General features: G+C 47.7%; 1 protein-coding gene across 1 annotated transcript in view; it reads left to right on the forward strand.

Annotated features, from left to right (window-relative positions):
- The first annotated feature begins 12,296 nt into the window (after positions 1 to 12,296).
- Positions 12,297 to 23,266, forward strand: part of ITPR2 (inositol 1,4,5-trisphosphate receptor type 2) — a 355,767-nt gene continuing 344,797 nt past the window's right edge. The window contains exon 1 of the mRNA XM_080914558.1: positions 12,297 to 12,558. Within this exon, the coding sequence (XP_080770684.1) occupies positions 12,467 to 12,558 (92 nt within the window). The 5' untranslated portion in view covers positions 12,297 to 12,466. The remainder of the gene's footprint in view (positions 12,559 to 23,266) is intronic.

The following is a 23,266-nucleotide window of genomic DNA, read 5'->3' on the forward strand; positions in this document are numbered from 1 at the left end:
GGCTGCTCAGTGGTTAAGAGCACTGGCTGCTCCTGCATGAAACCCGAATTCCATTCCCAGCACACAAACACACACACATACCCACACACTTACACACAAACACATGCATACACATAAATAAAAATAAATCTGAAAAGGGAAGAAAGAAAAACTGTCATGAGCAATACATAGTTGACAGATGGGTGAAGCTTGTCACTTTGATAATTACTGTCATGCCCGACTCTGCACTGTGTAAAAACTGAAAACAGTTTTGTAAGATAACAGTTAGTGTCCTCAGAAAGCAAGAGGCCAATGCACTGTGAGCTTTCAGTGGCAACTATTTAAAATGTAAATAAAACCAAAATACAAAGTGAAAAGGCAAGCATTCCTTTTTTTTCTATTGTTTTCTTTTTATTTGAAACACTGTCTCATGTGGTTGATCTAGTTTCAAACTGTGAAGCCCAGGCTGGCCTTGAACTCCCCACCCCAAGTGCTGGGCCTATTGTTGCTGTAGCTTTAAATGTCTTTTTTTTTTTTAAAGAAGTCATAAGACATATTTATTAAGGATGTCTAACTAAAATAATATTGATTATAAATGCTTTTATATGTAGGAACAAAACATCAAGCATTCATTTGACTTTGGGATAAATCATGGAAACAATAAGTATATCATATTTTTTATAAGTAAAATATTACTCACGAAAATGCTGAACTTCATTAATTAGCCTTTGAATTCTAATATTTTTAATGTGAACATATTAGGCACTCCTGAACGATAATACAAAACAGTCAAGACTGCCTTCCTATGTTTGATGGTTTATGTTGGTTATCAGATGCCTTTACACATAAGTACTACATAGTTCTGACGTGGTTTGTCCTCTAGAGGTCTGCTCTCAGGTGGCAGATGAGAGGGGCAGGCAGAGGCTAGGGGATGGTGCCTGCAGAAGGAAGAACGTGTTGTTCCGAGGCGGCCTTCCTCCAATCATTAGCCTTTTCTGTATCAGCCCTACTTTTTCCTTCCAGTTCTCTGTCATGTGTGATGCAGCCAGACTCGCCCTCTCAAGAAGCCAGATTGGTGGAGCCATCAGATCTTGAACCTCTGGCTTCACCACTGTGAGCTACCCAAACAGCTCTGTGCTGTAGAAGACTCAGCGTCCTACATTTTGTCATAGGAAGCCAGTGGAATACACGGGAAGTTTGGTCACATGTGTGCTTCAGACGATAGGAATTGTTTTACATACGGCAAGCATGGGAGATCCAGGGGCTTCATCTTTCTTATGGAGCCAAAAGAGTCAAATTAAAGAGAATGCCAGTTCTAGCAATGGGGAGGCACTCCTCCTCTCACTAGGGTAGCTCCCACCTCAGGGGCACTATGTCTCAAGAGTGTATCTTATACTTTGTGAAGCAGTTCTAATGCATACTACGCACAAAGGAAACAAAGGGGTTGCTTAGGCCAAGCTCCTTGTCGGTGCATGTAGTTTGGTCTTGTTTAAATGTCCCATAGGGTGCTTGGCACATCCCAGACGCTCAGTCAGTGTTTGCTGAGTGAGCACAGTGACCACAGTACATCCCATTTTTTAAATAACCAGTGATGGCTTGACCCACTGAAGACGCCCGTGTTTGCGAGCTTTACGAGAGCGAGTTGGATAGATGGCGGCATCTCTAGGTTTGTTTCTAGGCCACACGCTCCTTGGCTGTGGATTGATGAAAAAGAGAAACAAACAGTGTAAGATAACATCAGGGAGGTCCTGTGGTTATTCTTCTTGTCATCGAGACAGAGTAGCCCTCAAAAACAGCTCAGGGAGGCAAGGGTTTGCTGGACTCACGGTTTTCAGGGCTTACAATCCGCCATGGCGGAGAAGCCTTGTCAGAGCATACATCTGTAAAATCACATTGTAAAATTTAGTTGGGGGTTAGGGAGAAAGCCAAGGCTTTCATTATTGGGGGGCGGGGAGAAATGAGTGGATATTCAGAAGTGGACCAGCGTGACTACATCCGCAACTGTGACTGATCAAAGCCACACTACACAGAATCATGACCGATGAGGTACCGGCTTGGTGCAGTTTGGTCGGATGTGTGGCAAGCAGGGGTGAAAGGTGGTGAGTCACGTCTCTGAGACCTTTTCTCCTGTTTTCCCATCCTTTGCCTAAGAATTGGCTGACTGGTGTATCAGCAAAGGGAAAAGACTTAGCTCGATGTTTTTAGCAGAAAATACAAGTAACTTAAAGCCCAATGACCTTAAACTGCGAGAATACCATGTAAAGTTAACGTGGGTTGGTAACAAGGCTGCTGAAAAGCCAACATGGTGGGTCTTTACACAAATATGTGTACGCCTACAAATGGAGGGGATTAGGTAAGTATAAATATTTTTCTTTTTATATATTTCTTTTTATAAATATGGTGGTGATACAATTTTGTTAATTAGAAATTTTATTGCATTTATTTATTTGTGTATGCATGTGCACGGCACTGCATAGCTTTAAAGATTGGAGGACAACTTGTGGGAGTCAGTTCTCTTCCACAGCGTGGGACCTGAGGATGAACTCAGGACATCAGGCTTGGTGGCAAGTGCCTTCACCTATGGAGCCATCTTGGAAGCTCCTCAATTTATTTCAGAAATAAGAGGAGATTACAGAAGGACTTAGGAGGCTGTGGTGGTTGATAAGGATTGTCAACTTGACAGGATCTAGAATCATCAAGATTCAAAGGCTGGACATCTGTGAAGGAGTTTCTACATTAGGCTGACTGAGATGGGAGTTCTGTCATCACGAGTTTGGGGTCCCCAGCTGCAAAAGTAAAGAAGAGAAAGCCGAGAACGAGGATTTGCTCTGCTCTGCTTCAGTGTGATCAGCCGCTTCATCTCCAGCCACGATGCCTTCTCCTCCGCCGCCCTCCGACCCGGACCTGACTAGACCCTTCCTCCACTGCACCCTCTGACCAGGAACCCGGCTAGACCCTTCCTCTCTTCGATTGCAGTTGCCAGGCATTTTGTCAGAGCTACAAGAGGACTGAGAGATTCCAGCTACATGGAACACCAGGGCTCACACTGGGAAGCATGCTTTTCTGGAGAATGTTCTCCAATCTCTTCTACCCACCTGACCCTTTTTCCCTCACAATGTTGTTGTCACTGTGACAAAGACAGGCTCCTCAGGTCCAGGAGGAAGTGTGTGTTAGACACCTGGTGTCCTGTTGTCTCTGTGTGCAGACATCTCAGTGGAAGTGATGTCTGAGGCAGGTGTCTTTCTCTGGGGGAAACAGAAGTCTGTGTGGAACGGCCGTGAAAAGAGGTCTTTTGAAGAGAGTTTTTTTTCTCTTTTAACAGGTAAAATAGCAGACAAGATTCACACATGTCTTGTGGCATTTGTTGCTGAGAGTGGGTGTGTTTGGGAGCATTTGGGAAACTGAGGCAAAGCCCACATATTTGCCTATCATCTATAGACAATCCTACTTAAAAATAGGTGAGCGTTTTTATCTCCGTCAGCATTCTGGTATTTACTGGTAGGAGCATTCAGCATAATACCTGCTCTACTTTAAAAAAACTGAGATACAAAGGAAGCTGAATCTCTGGTCAGTCTCACGCCTGTAACTAAGGCTTTGGTTTGGAGGCAGCACACACTCTCCTGGAACGTGGTACTTAGAAACAAGCAGGCCCCAAACACTGATACAGTTGTCATGGAGACAGAGCTACATTCCAATCTTAGCTTCTGCTAAGATAGGTGGATTCCCATTCTAACAGGCTTCATGAATTTCTGCACACACTCTTTCCCTCAGACATCCTGAGAGATGAGATGCTGGCCCGGGAGATGAATGACTGAGGAACTGTGTGTGTAGAGGCTCTGCTAGGTCTCACCAAGGAGAACACGAAAGCTCTCCCCTCTCCATGCCCATTCTTTATAGAGACAGGTTTTTGCATAATCAAAGCTGTTAAATAAAAATTTCAAAACCTACTCTTAGTAACAGTTTTTAAACACTTTGACCTCACTTCCAGCCCACCACCCATCTGAGGTAGTGGGAAAGAAATGTTAATAGGATACGGGGGAAGTAGAGCTGTTTAGAAATGGCTCTTTGGAGCAAATCCCATCTGTGTTGTCAGGAAATCAGCAGTTCAGTTCACAGGACTCGATCCACTGGCAAACATTTCGTGGATACACCAGCAGTCCAGTTCAGGGTTAGCAGCAGCTGTGGCACGACCTAGCAGGAACAGCCAGACCTCAGCCGAATCGGCATGAGCCAGCAGGGGGGATTAGGACCACCAGGGACACCAGAGAAGTTTCTGGCTGTAATTTTTTTCAGAGACACAAAGATTATGAAAGACACAAGACAGAGAAGCTCTGCAAAGTGAGTTCTATAAGCAAGCCCCTCTTACAGTCTGTTGTCCTATTTATACTCCCTACAAACATCACGTGTCCTCCATGGTTCTTACCGCACCACGCCTCGCCTCAGCATGAGTCCATCTTAGCAAAGCTCCACATGTGTCTGTCTCACTGACATCATCCGGCCAATCGTCCTATGTCTGAGGAAGCGGCAAGAAGCCGCCAGCACACCACCAGAAGTTTGTTTTTGTTTTTGTTTTTTTGTTTGTTTTTTGTTTTGGTGTGTTTCTCTCTGTGGAGTCATGACAAATGGAGCTCAACAACACATGTGTGTCATTATTGAAGAATCCTCCATCAAGTGTCCTTTCATGTGTTTGCTTTAGCAAACCATCCTTTTATCTGGACCCACTTCAGCGAAACATTTCTTCATGTGTTTGCCCCAGCAAAACATCACCTGTTAACACAACCGACTTTCCAAAGAACCCTTAAGTTTTCATTTCATAAGGCTGCCTTTGAACTTGCTTTGTAGCTGAGGGTCACCTTGAACTTCTGATCCTCTTGCCATGGCTTCCTGAGTGCTGGGATTACGGGCGTACACCGCCACACCCAGTTTTGTGTAGCACTGGAACCTAGAGCTTGGCACCTTCGGCAGGCACTCCACCAACTGAGCCAGCATCTTACAGTTTGCATCAGTAGGAAAAGACCAGTGACAACATGAGAGGCTATGCATGATTCTGGCAATGAACTCTGGTCTGCTGTAGCTCAACTGAGTTCAAGAGAAAGGTATGGGGTGGGACGCACCAAGCCCGCCACAGGGCTGGCATGGCAGCAGCCCACCACGGGAACTCAGTGAGTCCTGTGGAGGGATTTTAGAGCAAAGGGTCAGAGAGTCTACAGAGATGAGAACAGCCCGCCAGTGCCATGTGGGCTGCCTGTGCCCGGCCTGGTTTATTATGTAACACTACACGACAGTGAGCAGTGTTAGTCTGTCTAGGAGTGTGAGCCTACAGGAATGGCTGGGAGAATAGATTTCTAACCATTAAAGACGAATTCTTTAGGTTGTTGTACAGAGCGTGGATTTCATCGTGGTGATGTCATACATTACATCAGAACACTTTATCTCATTGCATCGCCCATGCTGTCCCATGCTCTGTCTGCTCCAGACAGTTACCTTCCTTCCCAGAAGCAGTTCCAGATCCTTCTTTCTTATCCCAGCTATCCCACTGTCTCCTATTTCCCACCTCCCCCGAGATCTCTTCCTGGGTGGCTGAGGATATTGAACACCTTTAAAAAAATACTTGTATTTCTCCCGTCGAGTGCTGCCCATTCCGCTTGGTAGCCACTTGCTGATCGGATGGCTGGGGCCTCGGCGTTTTCTCTCTGCAGCCCTTTACACATTCCAGACAGATGCATATCAGCTGTGCAGTTGGCAAAGATAAAGGAAGTTTTAATAGTGAGGTGCGTTGCCCAGGGGTAACAGCTGGATCTAGGTTCCTCAACCCGGCGTCTAGTCTGTGCCTTCAGCGTGAGCTGAGCCCAGCCGCACTTCAAGTTTGTTTGAGTACCAAGACTTGGATTTTGTTCCTTGGTACTGCATGAAAGACGGTAATGACAGGCAAGTGGTCATGATGCATGCAAAAGATCCTGAAGACACGTATGTGTGTGTATGTGTTTTCAGTGTGTGTCTGTGTGTGCGTATGTGTGTATATGTATGTAGTATGTGTGCAGTGTGTGTGTGTGTGTGTGTGTGTGTGGTGTGAAGACAGCCATAAAACTGATGTGATAAATTATAAAAATTGATGAATTACTATGTTACTTTGAAAAAGTCTTTCGTGAATTTGAGGTTATTAAAGACAACAATAAAACAACATAAACCAAGAACAGGTAATTTCTCCGTGAGGCCTTTGCCCTTGTCAAGCTTTGCTTGAACCCCGTGTCCAGGGCCCTGCCCTTATCTAACCATGTGGCAGGTGAATCTTCATTGCCAACTGGACTGCATTTGGAGTTGCCTAGGAGGCCCACCCCTGTGCATGTGCGGGGTGTTTCCCGAGATGGTTCACTGTGGAGGGAAGATCCACTCTGAATGGGATTCTATTCTATGGGATCGGACGCCTCAGACAGAGCTCATCTGTCTGTTTTCTTACAGCAGATGTAACGGCTGGCTCTGGTTCCCGCCGCCTTATAATTAATACAAAATTAATTACACGGGAACGGGCATATCTACATGTAAGACACTGAAGGTCTCTGTCCCTGTTGGCTTCGATTGGCGAAATAAAGAGTTGCCACTGGCCAATGGCTGGGCAAGGAGACAGAGGCCAGACTTTTAGATTTCTCTGCCACTTCCCTGATTGGGTCTAGGGTAGCAGAAATGAAATACAGATTCAGCAAGTATTAACTCAGGAGTATCAGAGGGGACCGTGATAGCCATGTGGCGGTTCAGGAGTGGCCCAGCCATTGAGCTAGTTGAGGCATATTAAAAATAACACAGCAAGCATGTGTCTTTTATTCGGGGAATCCAAAACATCTGGGCCGTGTAGGGGAGGTGTGTGCATCCACCAGGAGTTTAGAGCAGACATACCGCTACACAGACCTGAGAATCCAAGGGAACAAGACCTATGTCTAACAAGTTTTTCAGTTTGTTCTTGAGAAGCACCATTTCAGACTTTTCAGGCTCCATTGGGACTGAAGAGTTGAGCTAGGCCCATTTAGGCTTCACCTAGTGGGGTGTGGATGGGTATAGGAGAGGTCACAGGGCTGGTGACCTACTTCAAAGGGGCTGAGTGAATTGTCACTGAGGGAAGTTATGTTTTCCATGTAGCCCTCCAACCTTTCCCTCCAAGCCAGAGGCTAAAGGTCAAAGTGCACATTAAAAAAAAAAAATCCAAATCTTGACCTAAAGTTAAATAATTTATCTGCATTGGAGGATAAACATCAGAGCTCAACATATGAACATATACTAATTTCTTTGCATTAGTGGAGTTGCTGTGCTTCCATTCGATGCCCAGATCAAATCCAGAGCATCATGCATTAGACAAGCGCTTTATCATCAACCCACATCCCCAGCCTGAGCTGTCTATTTTTGACCTTTCAAGGTGGAGCTTGCTCCTGTCTCCACGGAGAACGAAGGCACACAGAGCAGTTATGCCTACAAGCAAAGAGAATGAGTGTGCCAGTACAAGGTGACTTGGAATGTCAAGCTGCTGGTATTCCAGATCTGAAGTAGGTACTGATGAGGCAGAAGCAGAGATCAATGGAGGGAGGGGTCCGCGGAGCAGTGTCTACACCTACTCTCTGGAGTGCTAAGGATGCTGGAGTCCAAGAGCGGCTGTATAATTTGCAAGGTAAAGTGCGAATCAAGAAAGTAGTCGATTGTTCAAAATGGTCAAGACTCCCAGAATGGTAGCCAGGCATCTATCAGTTACATTTCTGTTGTTGGCGACAAAACACGGAGGCTAGGGCAGCTTATAGAAGAGTTTATTTGGGCTTACAGTCTCTGAGGGTTAGGTCCATAATGGCAGAAATGGCATGGCAGCAGGCAGCAGGCAGCAGGCAGCAGGCAGGCAGCAGGCAGGCAGCAGGCAGGCAGCAGGCAGGCAGCAGGCAGGTAGCAGGCAGCAGGCAGCAGGCAGCAGGCAGGCAGCAGGCAGGCAGCAGGCAGGCAGGCAGCAGGCAGGCAGCAGGCAGGCAGCAGGCAGCAGGTAGCAGGCAGGCAGCAGGCAGCAGGCAGCAGGTAGCAGGCAGGCAGCAGGCAGCAGGCAGCAGGCAGCAGGTAGCAGGCAGGCAGCAGGCAGGCAGGCAGCAGGCAGCAGGCAGCAGGCAGCAGGCAGGCAGCAGGCAGGCAGGCAGCAGGCAGGCAGGCAGCAGGCAGGCAGGCAGCAGGCAGGCAGGCAGCAGGCAGGCAGGCAGGCAGCAGGCAGCAGGCAGCAGGCAGCAGGCAGCAGGCAGGCAGCAGGCAGGCAGCAGGCAGCAGGCATGGCAGCTTGAGCTGGAAGCTGCCCCAGCTGCTAACATGTGAAGAGCTTCAAACACAGGAATCAGAGAATGGGTGGGAATGGCACCTGACTTTGAAACTCCAAAGCCTATCCCCAGTGGCATACAGCCTTCCACAAAGGCCACACTTGATAAATCTACCCAAATGGCTCCACCAACTGGGGACCAACTATTGAAATATCTGAGCCCATGGGGGACGTTCTCAATGAAACGATCACAACATTTCCTCGATCCCAGGAACCTTGTGCACAGGACTCACTGCTGTGAAGGAGACTCTCGAATCTCCCAAAGTCAACAGGAGGCGGCTGTTATCAGAATCCACAGGATCACGATCTGTGCTTTGTCAGATGCCCTGTCTCCACAGTGAGGAGAGGAACTGACTGAGCATCCTTCTGCGTAGCTACTCCCTGACCTGAAGAGGCCTAGAGGAGACAAGACTAAGGGTTAGTGGAGTTGGGACATGAGTGTGCACGAGTGTGCACCTGTGTGTGAATGTGCACTCCTTCCTTTCTTTTTTTCCTGAGAGTGATAATCTCACTATGCAGCACAAGCTGGTTTGAAGCTTCAGATCCTCCTGCCTCAACCTCCCAAGTACTGGTACTGCAGGCGTGTGTTATGATGTGTAGACACGCATTGCCATGCCTGGGATTTTATGCGGCTGCTGGGCATCCAAACTCATCTCCTTATGCTTGCCTGGAAGTCTGTTTACCAGCTAAGCCTCTCCTCAGCTCCTAGTGTGCATTGTAACAAAAAGCCGAAAGCCCAAGACTGTCCTCAAGTTCTATCAACCACGAAACATGTAGGTTTGACACAACATTGTTGAGGGAGAATGATGCTTCTATTCTGTACTTTATGTGTATCTCATAAGTCAGACTGCTCAATGAGACGGCGTGATTTTCAAAATATATCCATTTCAAAGCAGAGGAGAAAGCAACTCACCTAACATTCAGTGTGGGGAACCGCTTACAAACCCTTTGTTTTGGGTAACCCATGGTTACCTCTGTCCAGCTTTTCTGGAAGTTCATCTTTCATACATTCAACCCTTGGGGACAGATGTCTCACACAGTTTTTACTCTGCTTTATATGTCATCTCTATAGGTTTTTAGGGCTGACAACTGCTACTTTGCTGAGTGACTCACAGTCTCAGTGGCACAGGAAATTCTGGTTTTTATTTGGTTAACCTGGTACACAGTTATCTGTGTACCTGGTATCTAGTCCTTGATCAAGATAATAAACACAAAAATGTATATTTGTCTTCTGTTCTTTGAATTGTTTTGTAGTGCCAGAGATGGCGTGGTGTGTGAGTGCTCAGTGACCCCATGAAAGCTGAAAGAAACAAAACTGTGAGCACACTCTTAGGACATTTCTAGTTGGGCTGGGGGGCTATGGATGTGGTGCTGTGGTGTGTGAGGTGCTGGCATTGGGAGGAAGAACCGAGTTCCAGGCTCAGTACTGCATCAAAGCTGGCCAGGATACAGCTGTAACCTGGGGCTTGGCTACGTGAGGACCCTCAGCACTCACTGGCTAGTTCACCATCAATGTAAGTAAGCTTCAGGTTCAGTGAGAGACCCTGCCACAAGACAAACAAAAACCACCCCCAAACCTCTCACACAACAACAAGACTGCAAAGTGGAAAAGTTGTTGATAAAGGCGCACTGATACCAAGCTCAGAGTGCTACCATAACACACACAGGTCAATGCATCTGCACACATCCGTACAACATACATGCACAGACACACAGAGAGACACAGACAGACATACACACACACACACACACACACACACACAGACACACATACAGACACACACACACAGACACACACACAGACACACACACAGACACACACACAGACACACATACAGACACACAACTGCATATAGAGACACACAGAGAGACATACACACACAGACACACATACAGACAGACACACAGACACGCACACAGAGACACATACACAGACAGACACACAACTGCATATAGAGACACAGAGAGAGATAGACACAGACACACACACACAGTGCAGAAATAACAAAAGTCAGGTTTTGAGACGTGCCTCAGGACGATGGTGTCTTACCTTAGGTAACAGAACTCCCGTCCTGGGGCTCTTGGTTTTAGGGGACCATACTCTGAGTTAAGGCTGGTCTCACAAGAGGCCAGAACTTAGGAACCCCACTTTACACCTCATCTGTTTGTCAGGAGAAACAGTCACACACCCATTTTGTTCCTGTGGGCCTGACTTTGTGACTCCAGGATCTAGGTCAGCAATGGTTGAACATCCATTGGCTGTTAGCAAGGATCATCCCAGAACACAGCTCACAAGTGCTGTGGGTAACAGATGTCTCCATCCCAGAGCCTGGAGACTATAACTCAAGCCCATCACTTGTCCTCCCAACACCATTATGAACATACACAGCACAACTCCTATCTGGGGACGGGCACGTCTCACTAAATCACTGTCTTCTGTGGGCTGGTGATGTGGCTCTGTGGGAAGGAAGGAGAGGAGGAGTGGTGAGGACTGAGAATACACTGTTTGCTTCCACAGAGGTTTGTCCCACACCAAGACTTGACTCGCAAGTGGCATTTCCTGTCTGTTCCTTGCTGTCTAAAACCTTTCCACCCCAGGAACTGGAAGGCAAAACTCCCCTAGACTCTGACTTTGGTCAGCTGCGATTTGGTTTATGCCTCTGACCAGCTCCTTCCTCCCCCACCCCACTCCTGCTTCCCCCACCCTTGACTCTGCACATTGTTTTTCATTTCTGACTAACTAGTGTCACAGTGAACACAGCGTTTGCCTCTTCCGTGCCTTCCACTGGGGAGGACCAAACACTTCTAAAACAACACTCTGGAGGTGGACTGAGGCACAACAGAGGGGGCGCCCACGACTCAGGTCTTGCCTCCGGTTTTATTTATTATAACCTCCGGGGCTACAAAGATAGTCACCGCTCTTGGAGATGGATCCCACAGTTACCCTCACTTGTGAGCCCCCACTGGCAGCGCTGACCTACCCATTGACGGTCACCATAGCAGCTGCAGCTGCTGGATTCTTTCACCCAGCCATGAACTTGAGAAAAACAGGATCCAAGAACAGTTCCACAGGAGCATTTCCTCTTTTCCTCGGCTCTTCAGCACTTTTTCATCTGTGTGTCAACCATCTCCTCCCCTTCAGTCAACAGCTTTCCCACTGACATGCATCCACCCGGACTACAGCTTTTCACAGTCAGGACTCCAGGCTGCTGCGTCGCGCGAACACCACAGTGGCCTCTACCATTTCGCCCACCCCACCCCCCACTCCTCAGTGACCGCAAGCTCCTGCTCTCAGCCGGACAGTTCAACACGCGCTCCAGGTCCCAACCAATGCAGAGTGGCTGCTCTGTGCTCTCTTCCAGTCAGGGTCCCCCAAGGACATTTCCACCCGAGCCTTGTCCGCAATTTTCCTCTAAACCCCTCTAAGTCCCTTGCCTTTCGCAGACGGGGATTGTCCCTTGCACTCTGGGTCCTCCTGTCTACACTGGCTGCACTGCACCCCTCCCCAGCCCGCGTGCCAAAAGTCCTGAGTCGCTCCTTCATCTTTCGGATAGTCTTCCCTTCCTTCTCCTCTCTTCCCCTCCCCTCCTGGAGTCACTCCAGACTGTTGCTGCCTGTCCCGGAGCTGCCCCTCCAAAATCTCCCCGAACCCAGAACCGATGTCCTCGCCGCCCCGCAGCGCCGCCCAGCGTGGCTCCCACGCCTCTGTTCTGGCGGCTTCGGGGTGGCCCGTCCCCCGGGAGCTGGCCCCGCCCCAGCCCCGCTCCGCCCCCGGCCGCCTAGGCTTGATTGGCCGCGCGCCCCCCTCCTCGGAGCTCCTCTCCGCCCTCTCCGTCCGTGGGCACCGCCACCTGGTCCAGAGAGTCCCCCGAGGGGACCTAGAGGCTCCGCTCAGGCCGGGCGCGCACTGTGGGGACGCAGAGGGAGCGCGGGCCAGGGAGGAGGAGCGAAGGTGTAGGACAGAACTTCGCCAGGAACAGGAAACCTACGGCCGGGCAAGGGTGGCGACGGCGGCGCGGGGCCATCGCAGTGTCCCCAGCGGTGGCCTCGCTGCCGTACCCGGAGCTAAGCCTCTTGGACCCCTCGGACTCAGCGGGCCCGAGCTCACCCTTTCGTGCAGCGGAGACAGCGGGGACGACCACAGGAGTGTGAAGCAGCATGTCTGACAAAATGTCCAGCTTCCTCTACATTGGGGACATCGTGTCTCTGTACGCGGAGGGCTCGGTCAATGGCTTCATCAGCACCCTGGGGTAAGCAGGACATGCTCTGAGCCGCGCCAGCAAGCTCTGGTCCCTGTCCCTCCCGCGCGCGCGTGCCCGGGGTCTGCGCCTGGGACAGCCCCGGTCCCCGAGGTCCCAGTGCGCAGGAAGCCGCGAGCGCTTCTCAGCAACTTCATAATCTCCAGCCCTAGACACATCCGAGAAGAGGAAGTGGTTCGCACGCCCCAGACAGGCCCTGCGAGCCTGCCTTCCCTGCCTTGTTTTGGTTAGAATGTGTGTGTGTTTCTCCCCATCTTCCCTGTGGCCTTTCTCAGCGCCCTGCTGGAAAGAACGGTGGATTGAAGTCCCTGGCTTTGGCCATGAATGTAGGCGATGGACATGGCGCAAATGTGGCTTTGTCCTGCTTGAGGAGATCACCAGCCCCTCTTCGCTGAAGTAATTTCCTTTTGGCCTTGCCAAAGGAGTACTCACTCTTCTGGCTTTGCCAAAACTGGCGTCCTGGGCAGCCGGGGTTCTAGAACTTGGCTATTCTTTCTCCCTGTCCATCCTGACCGCCCAGTGAAAGGAGCTGAGCCTACCGCAAGGCCCTTGGGATTCCAGTCGGTATATGAACTGGGGAAATAGAGATGTATACCATACAGAAAAAGCAGCACGTTAGTTAGGTAGGACCCTTTCTGGTTTCTAGAACATTCTTTCATGGTGTTCATGCTGGCGAACAGTTCATTGCACCCCACGACACATTTTATTGCACAGGTGCTCTTTGGTTACTTCATGGGCCCTGGCTCAGTGTCTTACCTGAGAAGGCTGAGGTTGGTGACTGTTCTCAGCTGTTAGGTTTAGGAGTCCTGTCCTCTGGGCTGTGAGGGAGAGAGCCTTTCTGTGACAGTGTTGCCTGCCCAGTGCCTTCTCTGGAAGTCACCAGTGGCTCCACAGTTCCTGTTCTTCGTGCATTTTCCACAGGCTTCGGGAAGGAAGGTTTAATCGCACATCTTTCCTGTGTTGTTTGCTCCTGAGATTGAGGTGTGAAAGAAATGCTCAGTCCAACTGCTCGATCCAGTTGTTTGTGAGAGAATTCACGATGCAAGTCTAGTCCGGGTCCAGGATAGTGCTTTGTTGATGAACACCGTCAAACTTGGTAGGCATGGAAGGTGTTACCGTTTAGTAGCTAAAAGGAGGGGCTCTAGAAACAGAAGGTTTGGGCTGGGATTCCCACACTTTGATGCGCAAACCTTATGACCCTGGGCAGGTTATGAAATGTAGACTACATCTTCTGAGTTTAAAAATGGACTCACAGTGGTTTCTGCATAGGGGTGTGGGGAGGAAAGAGGCAAAGTGCTTACCTCGGCAGAGCCTTAATGACTATGCTCGCAAGTTAATTAGCTGATGCAGCTATTATCCCACTCAGGGAAGGCAGGAGTTCAAGGGTCACTCACAAGGGCGAGTGTGGAAGGGCTGAGGTGGTCAGCTCCACAGGCTGAGACCCAGAGGCAGACACTGAAAGAAAGTGACGGACTCCAGAACTCTGCTCCTGTCTCAGGCGCCTCAGTGAGTGTCCACTGTGCTCCCGGGAATAACTGTGCGCACAGAAAACCAGCACTAATGGCTGTTGCCGTGCTGTCAAATGTGCTCAATGTGTTTTCTGTTTCTTGGTGGTGACTTGATAGTGCGTTTGCAGATGGAGTCATTTCCCTCTCTGCGAATGGTGTTTAGGTGACTGCAAGTTCAAGTTGAAGAGTCTTGAGCGCGCCACCCTGGGTAGAGCTTGGTCTTTGATTGGATGTCTGTTTTCTGAAATAGACTTCCCAGGGATTCCAGCAGCTCAGAGAACTTCAGAGGTCATGTGTGTGATTGCCCACTCGCCCGAATCAACAGGTTTCCCACGGCTGGTTACAGAAGTCATTGCTGACGGCCCCCGATACACTTTCTGGCCCTTCCACAGCAGCCCAGAGACATGGCTTCAGTGGGCTCTTCACAAGTTTAAATCTTATGAATTACGGTAGACTATAAAGCTACCGAGGCATCTCGCTTTGCAAATACCGGCATCTTTGTATCTGTGACTTTCTGTGTGGAAAAGCAAATAGAAAAAATACTTTTGCATTTGGGAAATATCTAATAATGTCCAACATTAAATTATTAATAATTTATTAATATTTATTATTGATTGATAATTATTAATTAATTAATCAATGAACACTTCCAAACAGTGTTGTGTGCAAGATCTTCGATTTGTAGCAATTTCAATTGTTGTAGCAATTTCAAAGATGCTTCTGGTACTTCTTACAGAGCTTCACTTCTAAAGAAAACCTCACTGATTTTTATTAATATGTAGTTTAAATACTAGGGCTTCTGTCTTATGAAGTATTTTTTTCAAAATTGAGGAGTGAAAAGTTTCAACTACTTGAGAAATAATTACATCGGATTTTGTAATGGCTTAATTCAGGTCAATTTCCCATCATTATTACAGAGTAGCTGAGTATATCAGCTTATAAGGAGGGAAGCCCTTTGTTTTCTTCCTTCCTTACAGTTTTGAAAACTTCAGTTCTGCCTTCTAATTCTGTTGCTTTGGAACACCAGAGACATAGGAGAGACAGCAAGTGCCTGTGAGCAGGGGCTAGGGCTAGGGCATGCTCTCAGTGATTCAAATTTTACTGTGTGTGTGTGTGTGTGTGTGTGTGTGTGTGAAAGAGAGAGAGAGGGTATATGTCTCTCTGTGTGTGAGTATGTGTGTGTTTGTGTGTGTGTGTGTGTGTGAGAGAGGGTATATGTCTGTGTATGTGTGAGTGTGTATGAGAGAGAAGGTATATGTTGTCTGTGTGTGTGCATGTGTGTGAGTGTGTGCACATGTATGTATACCTATGTGTATCTGTGACTGTGTATGCTATGTGCATGTTTCTCTGTGTGTGACTGTGTATATGTATACCTGTGTGCATGTGTATGTGTATCTGTGAGTGTCTGTGTGTTCAAGTGTGTGTGTGTATATGTATCTATGAGTGCCTATGTCTGTGTGTGTATATGTGAGTGTCTCTCTGTGTGACTGAGTGTCTGTATTTATTTTATTATTTTTTGTGTTTGGGTGTTTTGCCTGCATGTGTCTGTGTATCACATTTGGAGATGAGAAGAAGCTGTTGGATTCCCTGGAACTGGAGTTTCATAAGGCTGTGAGCTGCCATGTGGCTGCTGGGACTCAAGAGCAGGCGCTAGTCTAGTCTAGTCTCTGGAAGCTTACAAAGTAGATTCTTACCTAGGGCTGTTGGGGTGTGCCTCCCTGTTACAGTGTAACTGTTAGCTTCTCCAGAGCAGAGCCAGGCTCAGGCTTCCTCTACACTGTTGCTCATGTGCTCACGGGTCTTTTGTATCAAAGGCTAGGTAGAAACTTGACTGTGATTTTTCTTGCTCTTCCGCTCCTGTCATCTTGGGCCTGCTGCAATTGGCACATGGTGTTCATAGTGTATCTCTTCCTCAGCTGTCTTGTCTTGCAGACTAAGGATAGTGGATCTTGCCCTCTCTCTCCTAGGATCAAATTGATAAATGAGCAGGAGAGACAAATGAAAATCTAATAAAATTAAAATGTATAGGGAAAAGTTGGTTATATTTCCATATATCCAATTACAAAATTTCTCCAGAGGCTAATGAACTGCTGGAGTGAACTAGACCAGAGTTCTAGTTAGGTAACTGTGGCGCTGCACGTGTTTATCCAGACTCCTGTGTTCCACGGTAATGTTACAGATTCCAGGGAGCAGCTAAGGATTAGACAGGAAACCCTCTGGTTTCTGTTTCAGCTCTTCATCACTCTGACAAGTCCTGAAGCATGATGCCACTGAAATCAGGTGGGCGGCTGATGAGAGCTGATGTTACACGCACACATGTTTATTTGCAAATAAATGTTGACTTTAAATATTTTCTGGTGTAAATGAGTTTTAAAAGGCTGTCTTGTGGGAGCGTTTGCAGTGGGGACCGCAGTAGGCTTTCACTCTGTCTTGAGTTTAGCAAGTTCCTTATAGCAGCTCCTGACAAAATGAGGCTCATCAGCTTTTCTGCGTGATTAAATTTTTAATATTCTGTTTCTGTCTGTCTGTCTGTCTGTCTGTCTGTCTGTCTGTCTGTCTCTCTCTCTCTCTCTGTGTGTGTGTGTGTGTGTGTGTTTGCTGGCTTAAGTGTCACAGCACGTGTGTGGGGTCAGACAGCAACTTTGGGGACTTAGCTCACTTTTTCCGTCCGGTGTGGGTTGGGACAGGGGCTCAGGTTCTCAACAGTGTGTTGCAAATATCTGTGTTTCTTTCAGTTTTCCTTTGAGTGGTATCTATACTTCGGAGACAGGGTTTTTCGCTGTGTAGCTCTGGCTGACCTGGAATTTGCTCTGCAAGCCAGGCTGGCCTCAAAGTCAGAGATCTGCCAGTGTCTGCCTCTCCAGTGCTGGAATTAAAGGCATGTACCAGAAGGCCCAGCTGATGGTTTTTACATGTAAAGTTCTGTATAGGATACCCTTGTACTGACTTATAGAAAAACTACCTTCCATCCTAGATGGTGTATGCATCTTGAATGAGCTGATTTTTTTTCCTCTTATATTATATTATATAATGTATTTTAGAGTTATACTTTTTGTTTCTTCTCTTTTTGTCTTTTCTCTTTCTTCCTTCCTTCTTTTTTTTTTCTTCTTCTTTCTTTAGGGAAGGGGGGGGGATTTCGGATACACTGTGTAGTTTCAAATGAAGGTTAAAGGGTTCTTTGGTCTTTTCATCACAGACTTGGAAGGTCCACTTGTGCTCCTATCATCCTCCAACCCCACTCCACCCCATCACCCCATCACCCCATCACCCCATCACCCCATCACCCCATCACCCCATCACCCCATCACCCCATCACCCCATCACCCCATCCCACCCCATCACCCCATCACCCCATCCCACCCCATCACCCCACTCCACCCCATCCCACCCCATCACCCCATCACCCCATCACCCCATCACCCCATCACCCCATCACCCCATCACCCCATCCCACCCCATCACCCCACTCCACCCCATCCCACCCCATCACCCCATCACCCCATCACCCCATCACCCCATCACCCATCCCACCCCATCACCCCATCACCCCATCACCCCATCCCACCCCATCACCCCACTCTACATGTGTCACCAACATGGGGAGGGGAGCATATGATAGTAAAAAAAGTGAAAAGAAAGAGAAAGCTCCATCACAGACTTGGAAGGTCCGCGTTCCTTACTCTCTTGCTGGTCTGACCTGGTTGAGGCTTCAAGGAAGAGGAACAATGAGGAGCTCAGCGTGTCAGGATGGGTGGTCATTTGCATTCTAGTGACACCCACAGTCAGTGGCACATCCTTGATATCGTCTTGTTTCATTTTTAAACAACCATCGACATTTTACCACTCATTTTAATAGTTCTAAAACTCCCAGAGCAAACCGTTTGCCGTTGAGATGGGCAGAGATGGATGATCTAAAAATTCCTCATGCCTCACTCAAGAGACAGCGTTGCGCTGGGGTCAGTCTGTCTGTGACAGTCACACCAGCTTCCAGACATTGATGTGTGTGATGTATTTAAAGAGACCTTGGTGATGACCCTGGGGGTTGGAACCTGCTCAGGAAGAACCCCGCAGTGACTGGGAACCTTTAGGCCGAGTACCAGCCCCCCAGATCCCAGGCTTCTAGTCAGTTCTTCAGTTTTCCATCTCCAGGGTTGTATATTTGTTGTTTTCCCTATGAGCTGTGTCCAGCTTCTGTGGATCCCCTTGAGGTAGAGTCTCACTCACATTGCAGCCCAGCTGGCCTGGAACTCAGTATGTCATCTCCAACTCCAGCCCATCCTCCCCAGTGCTGGTTACACTGTGCCCTCCCACACCTGATTTAAGGTCATTTGTAATTATTTTTAACTCAAGTTCCCCAACCCCTCTCCTTCTGATTTGGTTTTACTGTTCTAAAGAGTGACAAAGGTCACAGAGTCCCACGAATGCAGGGGAGGGCTAGGGACTTGACACAGTGTAATCTAAGCTCATATCTAAATTCTTAGAATTCAGGTCCTAGCTGAAGTAAGATGTTGTTGCTGTTAAAATATCGCTGGGGGAAAAAAAAAATCTCTGTGCTGAGGATCAAGCTCAAGAGCAGGACTTGTTACAGTTGTTACTAAGGGAGTCTGCAGTGGAGGCCCAGAGACATCCTACAGTTGTTACTAAGGGAGTCTGCAGTAGAGACCCAGAGACTTCCTATCTCAGAGACAGTGTGGCAGCTTCCAAATCTACCACAGGGAGCTTGCCCTTCACAGTGATTTCTTCTGAAAAGGGGACTGGACATTGCGTTCAGAATACATGTGGATCCTCAGGGCTCAACATGGAGGCCAAAGAATCAATCAAATAAATAAATCTAACGACAGACTGCGACCCTAAACAAGCCCGTAAGTTGTCTGTTAAATTGTCAAATTGTCCTGTCTTGTCCTCAGGGTTTCAGATAGTGAGGTTCCCTCCAATCCTGTTCACTTTTAATTAAGTCATTTGCAAATCTAGGGACGAACTCTCAGTACCTTGTAAACAGTTCACAGGGATCCCTTACATCATGGTTTGCACTGTCTGATCTCAAAAGACCCGGAGGAACCTGCCTGTCATACTGCTCGGCTGCCCTGCCTGTCATACTGCTCGGCTGCCCGCTTGGATAGACTTGGAACAGAATGACTGGCTTGTGTTAGTAAGGCTCTCTGTTGCTAATAAACGGAAACCACCCCTGGCCAACTCAGGAGCAGGAAATGCCTTCAAGGACATTTGAGAAACTCAAAGTCGCTGAAAAGAGAACTCACAGTGGGCCCGAGCCAGGCAGAGAAGCTTGACCATGAGGCTCCCAACAGCAGGACCTTCTTGCTGGACAGCATCCTGAACATGGACATAACCCAGCAGTTCCTGTAGTCTCTGTCTCTTGTTAATTTTTTTCTTAAATTATATACCTGGTAGGATTCATTCCTGCTTGGACTAGAAGTGATTTCTTGTGATGGCTAATCTCAGTTGTCAACTAGATATGCCTGAGAGAATGAATTAAAGACTTGCCACCATCAGATTGGCATACAGGCATGACAGTGGGGGCTTTTTTTGGAATTGTAATGGCTGTAAGAATGCCCAGCCCACTGTGGGCAGCACCATCTCTAGACAGGTGGGCTTGACCTTTATACAAATGAAACGGAACCAGGAGCCTGGTGTTTGTTTCAAGTGTCTGCCTTGAGCTCCTGCCCAGATTTCCCTTGGTGATAGAGTTGTAACCTGTAAACTCAAGCAAACCCCTTCCTCTTGAGTTGTTTCTCAAAACAGCAAAAGCGAACTAAAACATTACTCATGTCTAGGAAGGCAAGTTGCAAGGTCCAGATCTGGCCAGCAGAGAAATTCCTGGGCTAAGCTAGGTTTCCTGCTACTTTGGGGGCAGTGTGGTGTGGGCCACAGTGGAGCTTTGCCTGAGTGAAATGCTCCAACCTGTAGGCAAGGAAGGCCATAGTAAAAGTGTAGTGTCCTTTGAAGCAAATTGTGATATGATACACATACTATACAATTCACCATCTTGGCTGCCTTAAGTGTGCAATCTGCTCAGAGGCAGCCAGGACATGGCAGTGTGGGTAATCAGGACTTCTTTGTATCAGACACTCGGTACCATTCAGGCACAAGTCTACATTGTCTCTGAGGTCTTTGTGTCTTCATGAATTTGCCAACTCCAGGCACCCCGTGGAGGTGAATTCTGCAGTGGTCCTTTGTCACACGTCGTTTGCTGAACAGATGTGGGTTACATTGGGCCTGTGAACTTGAAGATAGCCAAGTGACGATAGCAACTTGAAGCAGCAGTGTAATTGTTCCTATGAAACCTTCGACAGCCGCAGGTGATTTGGGAGCCCTCACAGGATCTTTGCGTTTAAAGAATGCAAGAGGTTCTTTAAAAATACCAAGACATGACTACAAAACTTACACGAGGAACAGTAACGCACGTGACTGCTCTTCGGAGTTTGTACGCTGTAGCCGTGGAAAAGAAAAGCTGATGTTTTGCAAGTTCAGTTTTGCTGGTTATAAGCTCAAAGAATGGGTTTGTAAGCACCCCCAAGACGGTATAACTGAGGGCAGACCTATCAGTGGGTGACACGTAATTCTCCCAGGGACAGGTTTTGTTCCTGAGTTTGAACAGAAAGAACTTCCTGAAATCAAACCCAGAGACTAGCTGAAGGATCAATGTGCACTCGACTTTAGAAAAAGGATGTGTTTCACTGTGAAACCTTCATTTTTTAAGATTTAAAAATAAACGGTGCCCGAGAGAGACATTTCGATATCGTGTAAAGAGGACAGATAGGTTTGTTTTGATCTTATGTTAAATTTAATTATTTCCACTGATATGTTCGGCCAGTGTCTAATCACCTGAAATCCCTTAGCACCAAGCTGACTCATGTGCTAGAAGTCTTTGAATGCAACACACAAATGACTTATTACATACATGTAGAAGATGACTTATTACATACATGTAGAAGAGAATGAAAGAAGAAGATCTGGATTATGTACAAACTACAAAACAATTTGAAAACTAAAGCAACACAGTTTAATGTTCTAGTCTTAGTTCACCATCATCCTCTATAATAGGCATTTCAAAATGTCTAGAAATGTGAGTTTGGCTCTCCTGACGTGGTGCCGCACGCCTTTAATCCCAGCACCTGGGAGGCAGAAGCAGGAGCATCTCTGTGAGCTCGAGGCCAGCCTGGTCTACACAGTAAGTTCCAGAACAGCTAGAGCCACATGGAAAGACCCTGTCGCAAATAAACAAAGACAAAAATGTAAGTTTGAGCTGAAAGACAGTAATATCATGAGAGTTTTGTTCCATTTCTGTGATGCTCAAATGGGGTTTAATGATATTGTACCTTGTAAAGACAGCAAGTAAAAAAAAAAAAAAAATCAGCTGCTCAGATCCCCAAGTACAGAGCAGCATCCAAAGGAAGTTAATGATTTAAAAACTGGTTTCTTGTGTTTGGAGAGCATTCAAGGTCAATGCTAATATCAGGGACATGACCACTTAAACATTTACACTGCAGGCTGGTTTTTGGCTTTGGCCGTGTTTTCTAAGAGGGCGATTTCAGGTCTGGTTCTGGGAAACACGTGAAGAAGGCAGTGGAGGGACTTTTGTCGTTCTTAGGATGCTACCCAGTAACTTGGAATGACAGACATAAGAGACATTCATGTGAGTTTAACCAAGAAAGCAGGAATGTCTGTAGGTATGTTCAGGACTAGTGAGGAAGGGCTTTTATTTGCCTCTCTTCTGTTTACTTGTGAGTCGGGACTCAGGCAGCCTCAGCCTCGTTACAGAGGGAGGGAAAAACAAAGCGCTTGCTCTCAGGTCTCAGATCCTCTGAGGCCTTTAAGCATCACCAAGTTGGAAGTGTAGAAAGTATTCTAAGGGTTGTTAGAGGCTCAGAATCAGCAGGGGTTTAGGTCAAGCGCAGTGGAGGAGTTTTGCGTGCAGTAATACTTAGGCCGCAGACACCTGTGAGGTTAGTTCATAGACATAAGCACTTTCTGAAGAACAGAGCATGCCCTGGGTTGGATCCTCAGCACTGGAAAAAAGAAAAGACCAAAAAGGAGAACACCTTCACATCTGTCAGGCGTATCTTCTTCAAGACAGGAGCTATAGCATTTATTTATTTAAAATACCTGCGTGTGTGCACCCACACATGCGTGTTGGTGTGGAGGCTGGAGGCCAACCTCAAGTGTGCTGTTGATCTTGTCTCCCGCATCTGAGGCTTGCCGATTAGGATTTGACAGGCTGCCTGCTTTGAACTTAGGTCCTGATACTTGTCTAACAAGAACCTGGCCGTAGAGTTATGTCTCCAGCCCTGTTCTAAGAGAGTTTAAGGAAGTATCAGCAGCACCATAGAATTTGAAACATTTGTAACAAGATGCCTATTAATATCAGGCCCATCTGGCTATCGCTACAAATTCTCTTCCCTTCTTTCTTACTAGCAGATGACTTTGATTTGTGGGTGTCCAGGACAAAGCCCACATTTCCCCCTCCCTCTGCACCCAACACGCTCCCAGCCCACTGTGGCTACACACTCTTCTTGGGAGGAAGAGGAAGGCCTTTCAGGAAGGCTCAGCGCCTCGCTCTGAACAGGTGTTAGGAACAGGAGCGTGGGAAGAACGCATCTTGGGACTCACAGATGAGGTCACTGTACTGTGTTAGTGAGGCACCAGGCAGTGAAGCCGTTCTGCAGATACCTTCAGCCCAGTCTCGGTCATTCTCCTAAGAAAAGGTGGTGCTGGACCAGAGTGGGTTTTCCATACCAACTATGGGTGGCAAGAGAATGAAACAGTTTGCTTTGGAATAGCCAGGTTTTGCTCTAGAAGAGCTGTGTCATCAGCAGAGAGGAAGGCAGGGGTGACAGAACAGGAAACTGAGGCTCTAACAGGGCAGCAGCTGTAGTAGGGACAGAAGCCACTTGCCACAGAGGCACTGAAAGGACACTTTAGATCTACAAAAAACTTGGGGGAAGACACCTCCACCGCTGTTTCTGAGGCTCTATGACTGACAACTAAACATGCGGATTTGAACAAAATGTTTATTTGATCACATCTAGATAAAATATCACTGGTTCTCAGTTTGACTCTGGGCTCTCTGTGTCCCAGGCTGTAGTGTGCGGTCTTCCGGCAGAACACCTGCTTTTCTTTGCAGCTGCATGGGCATTCAGGGTTTCACAGGGTGTTTCCCCACGGACAGCTCA

The sequence above is a fragment of the Micromys minutus genome (genome assembly GCF_963924665.1).
Source record: "Micromys minutus genome assembly, chromosome: 3".
Classification (NCBI taxonomy): Eukaryota; Metazoa; Chordata; class Mammalia; order Rodentia; family Muridae; genus Micromys; species Micromys minutus.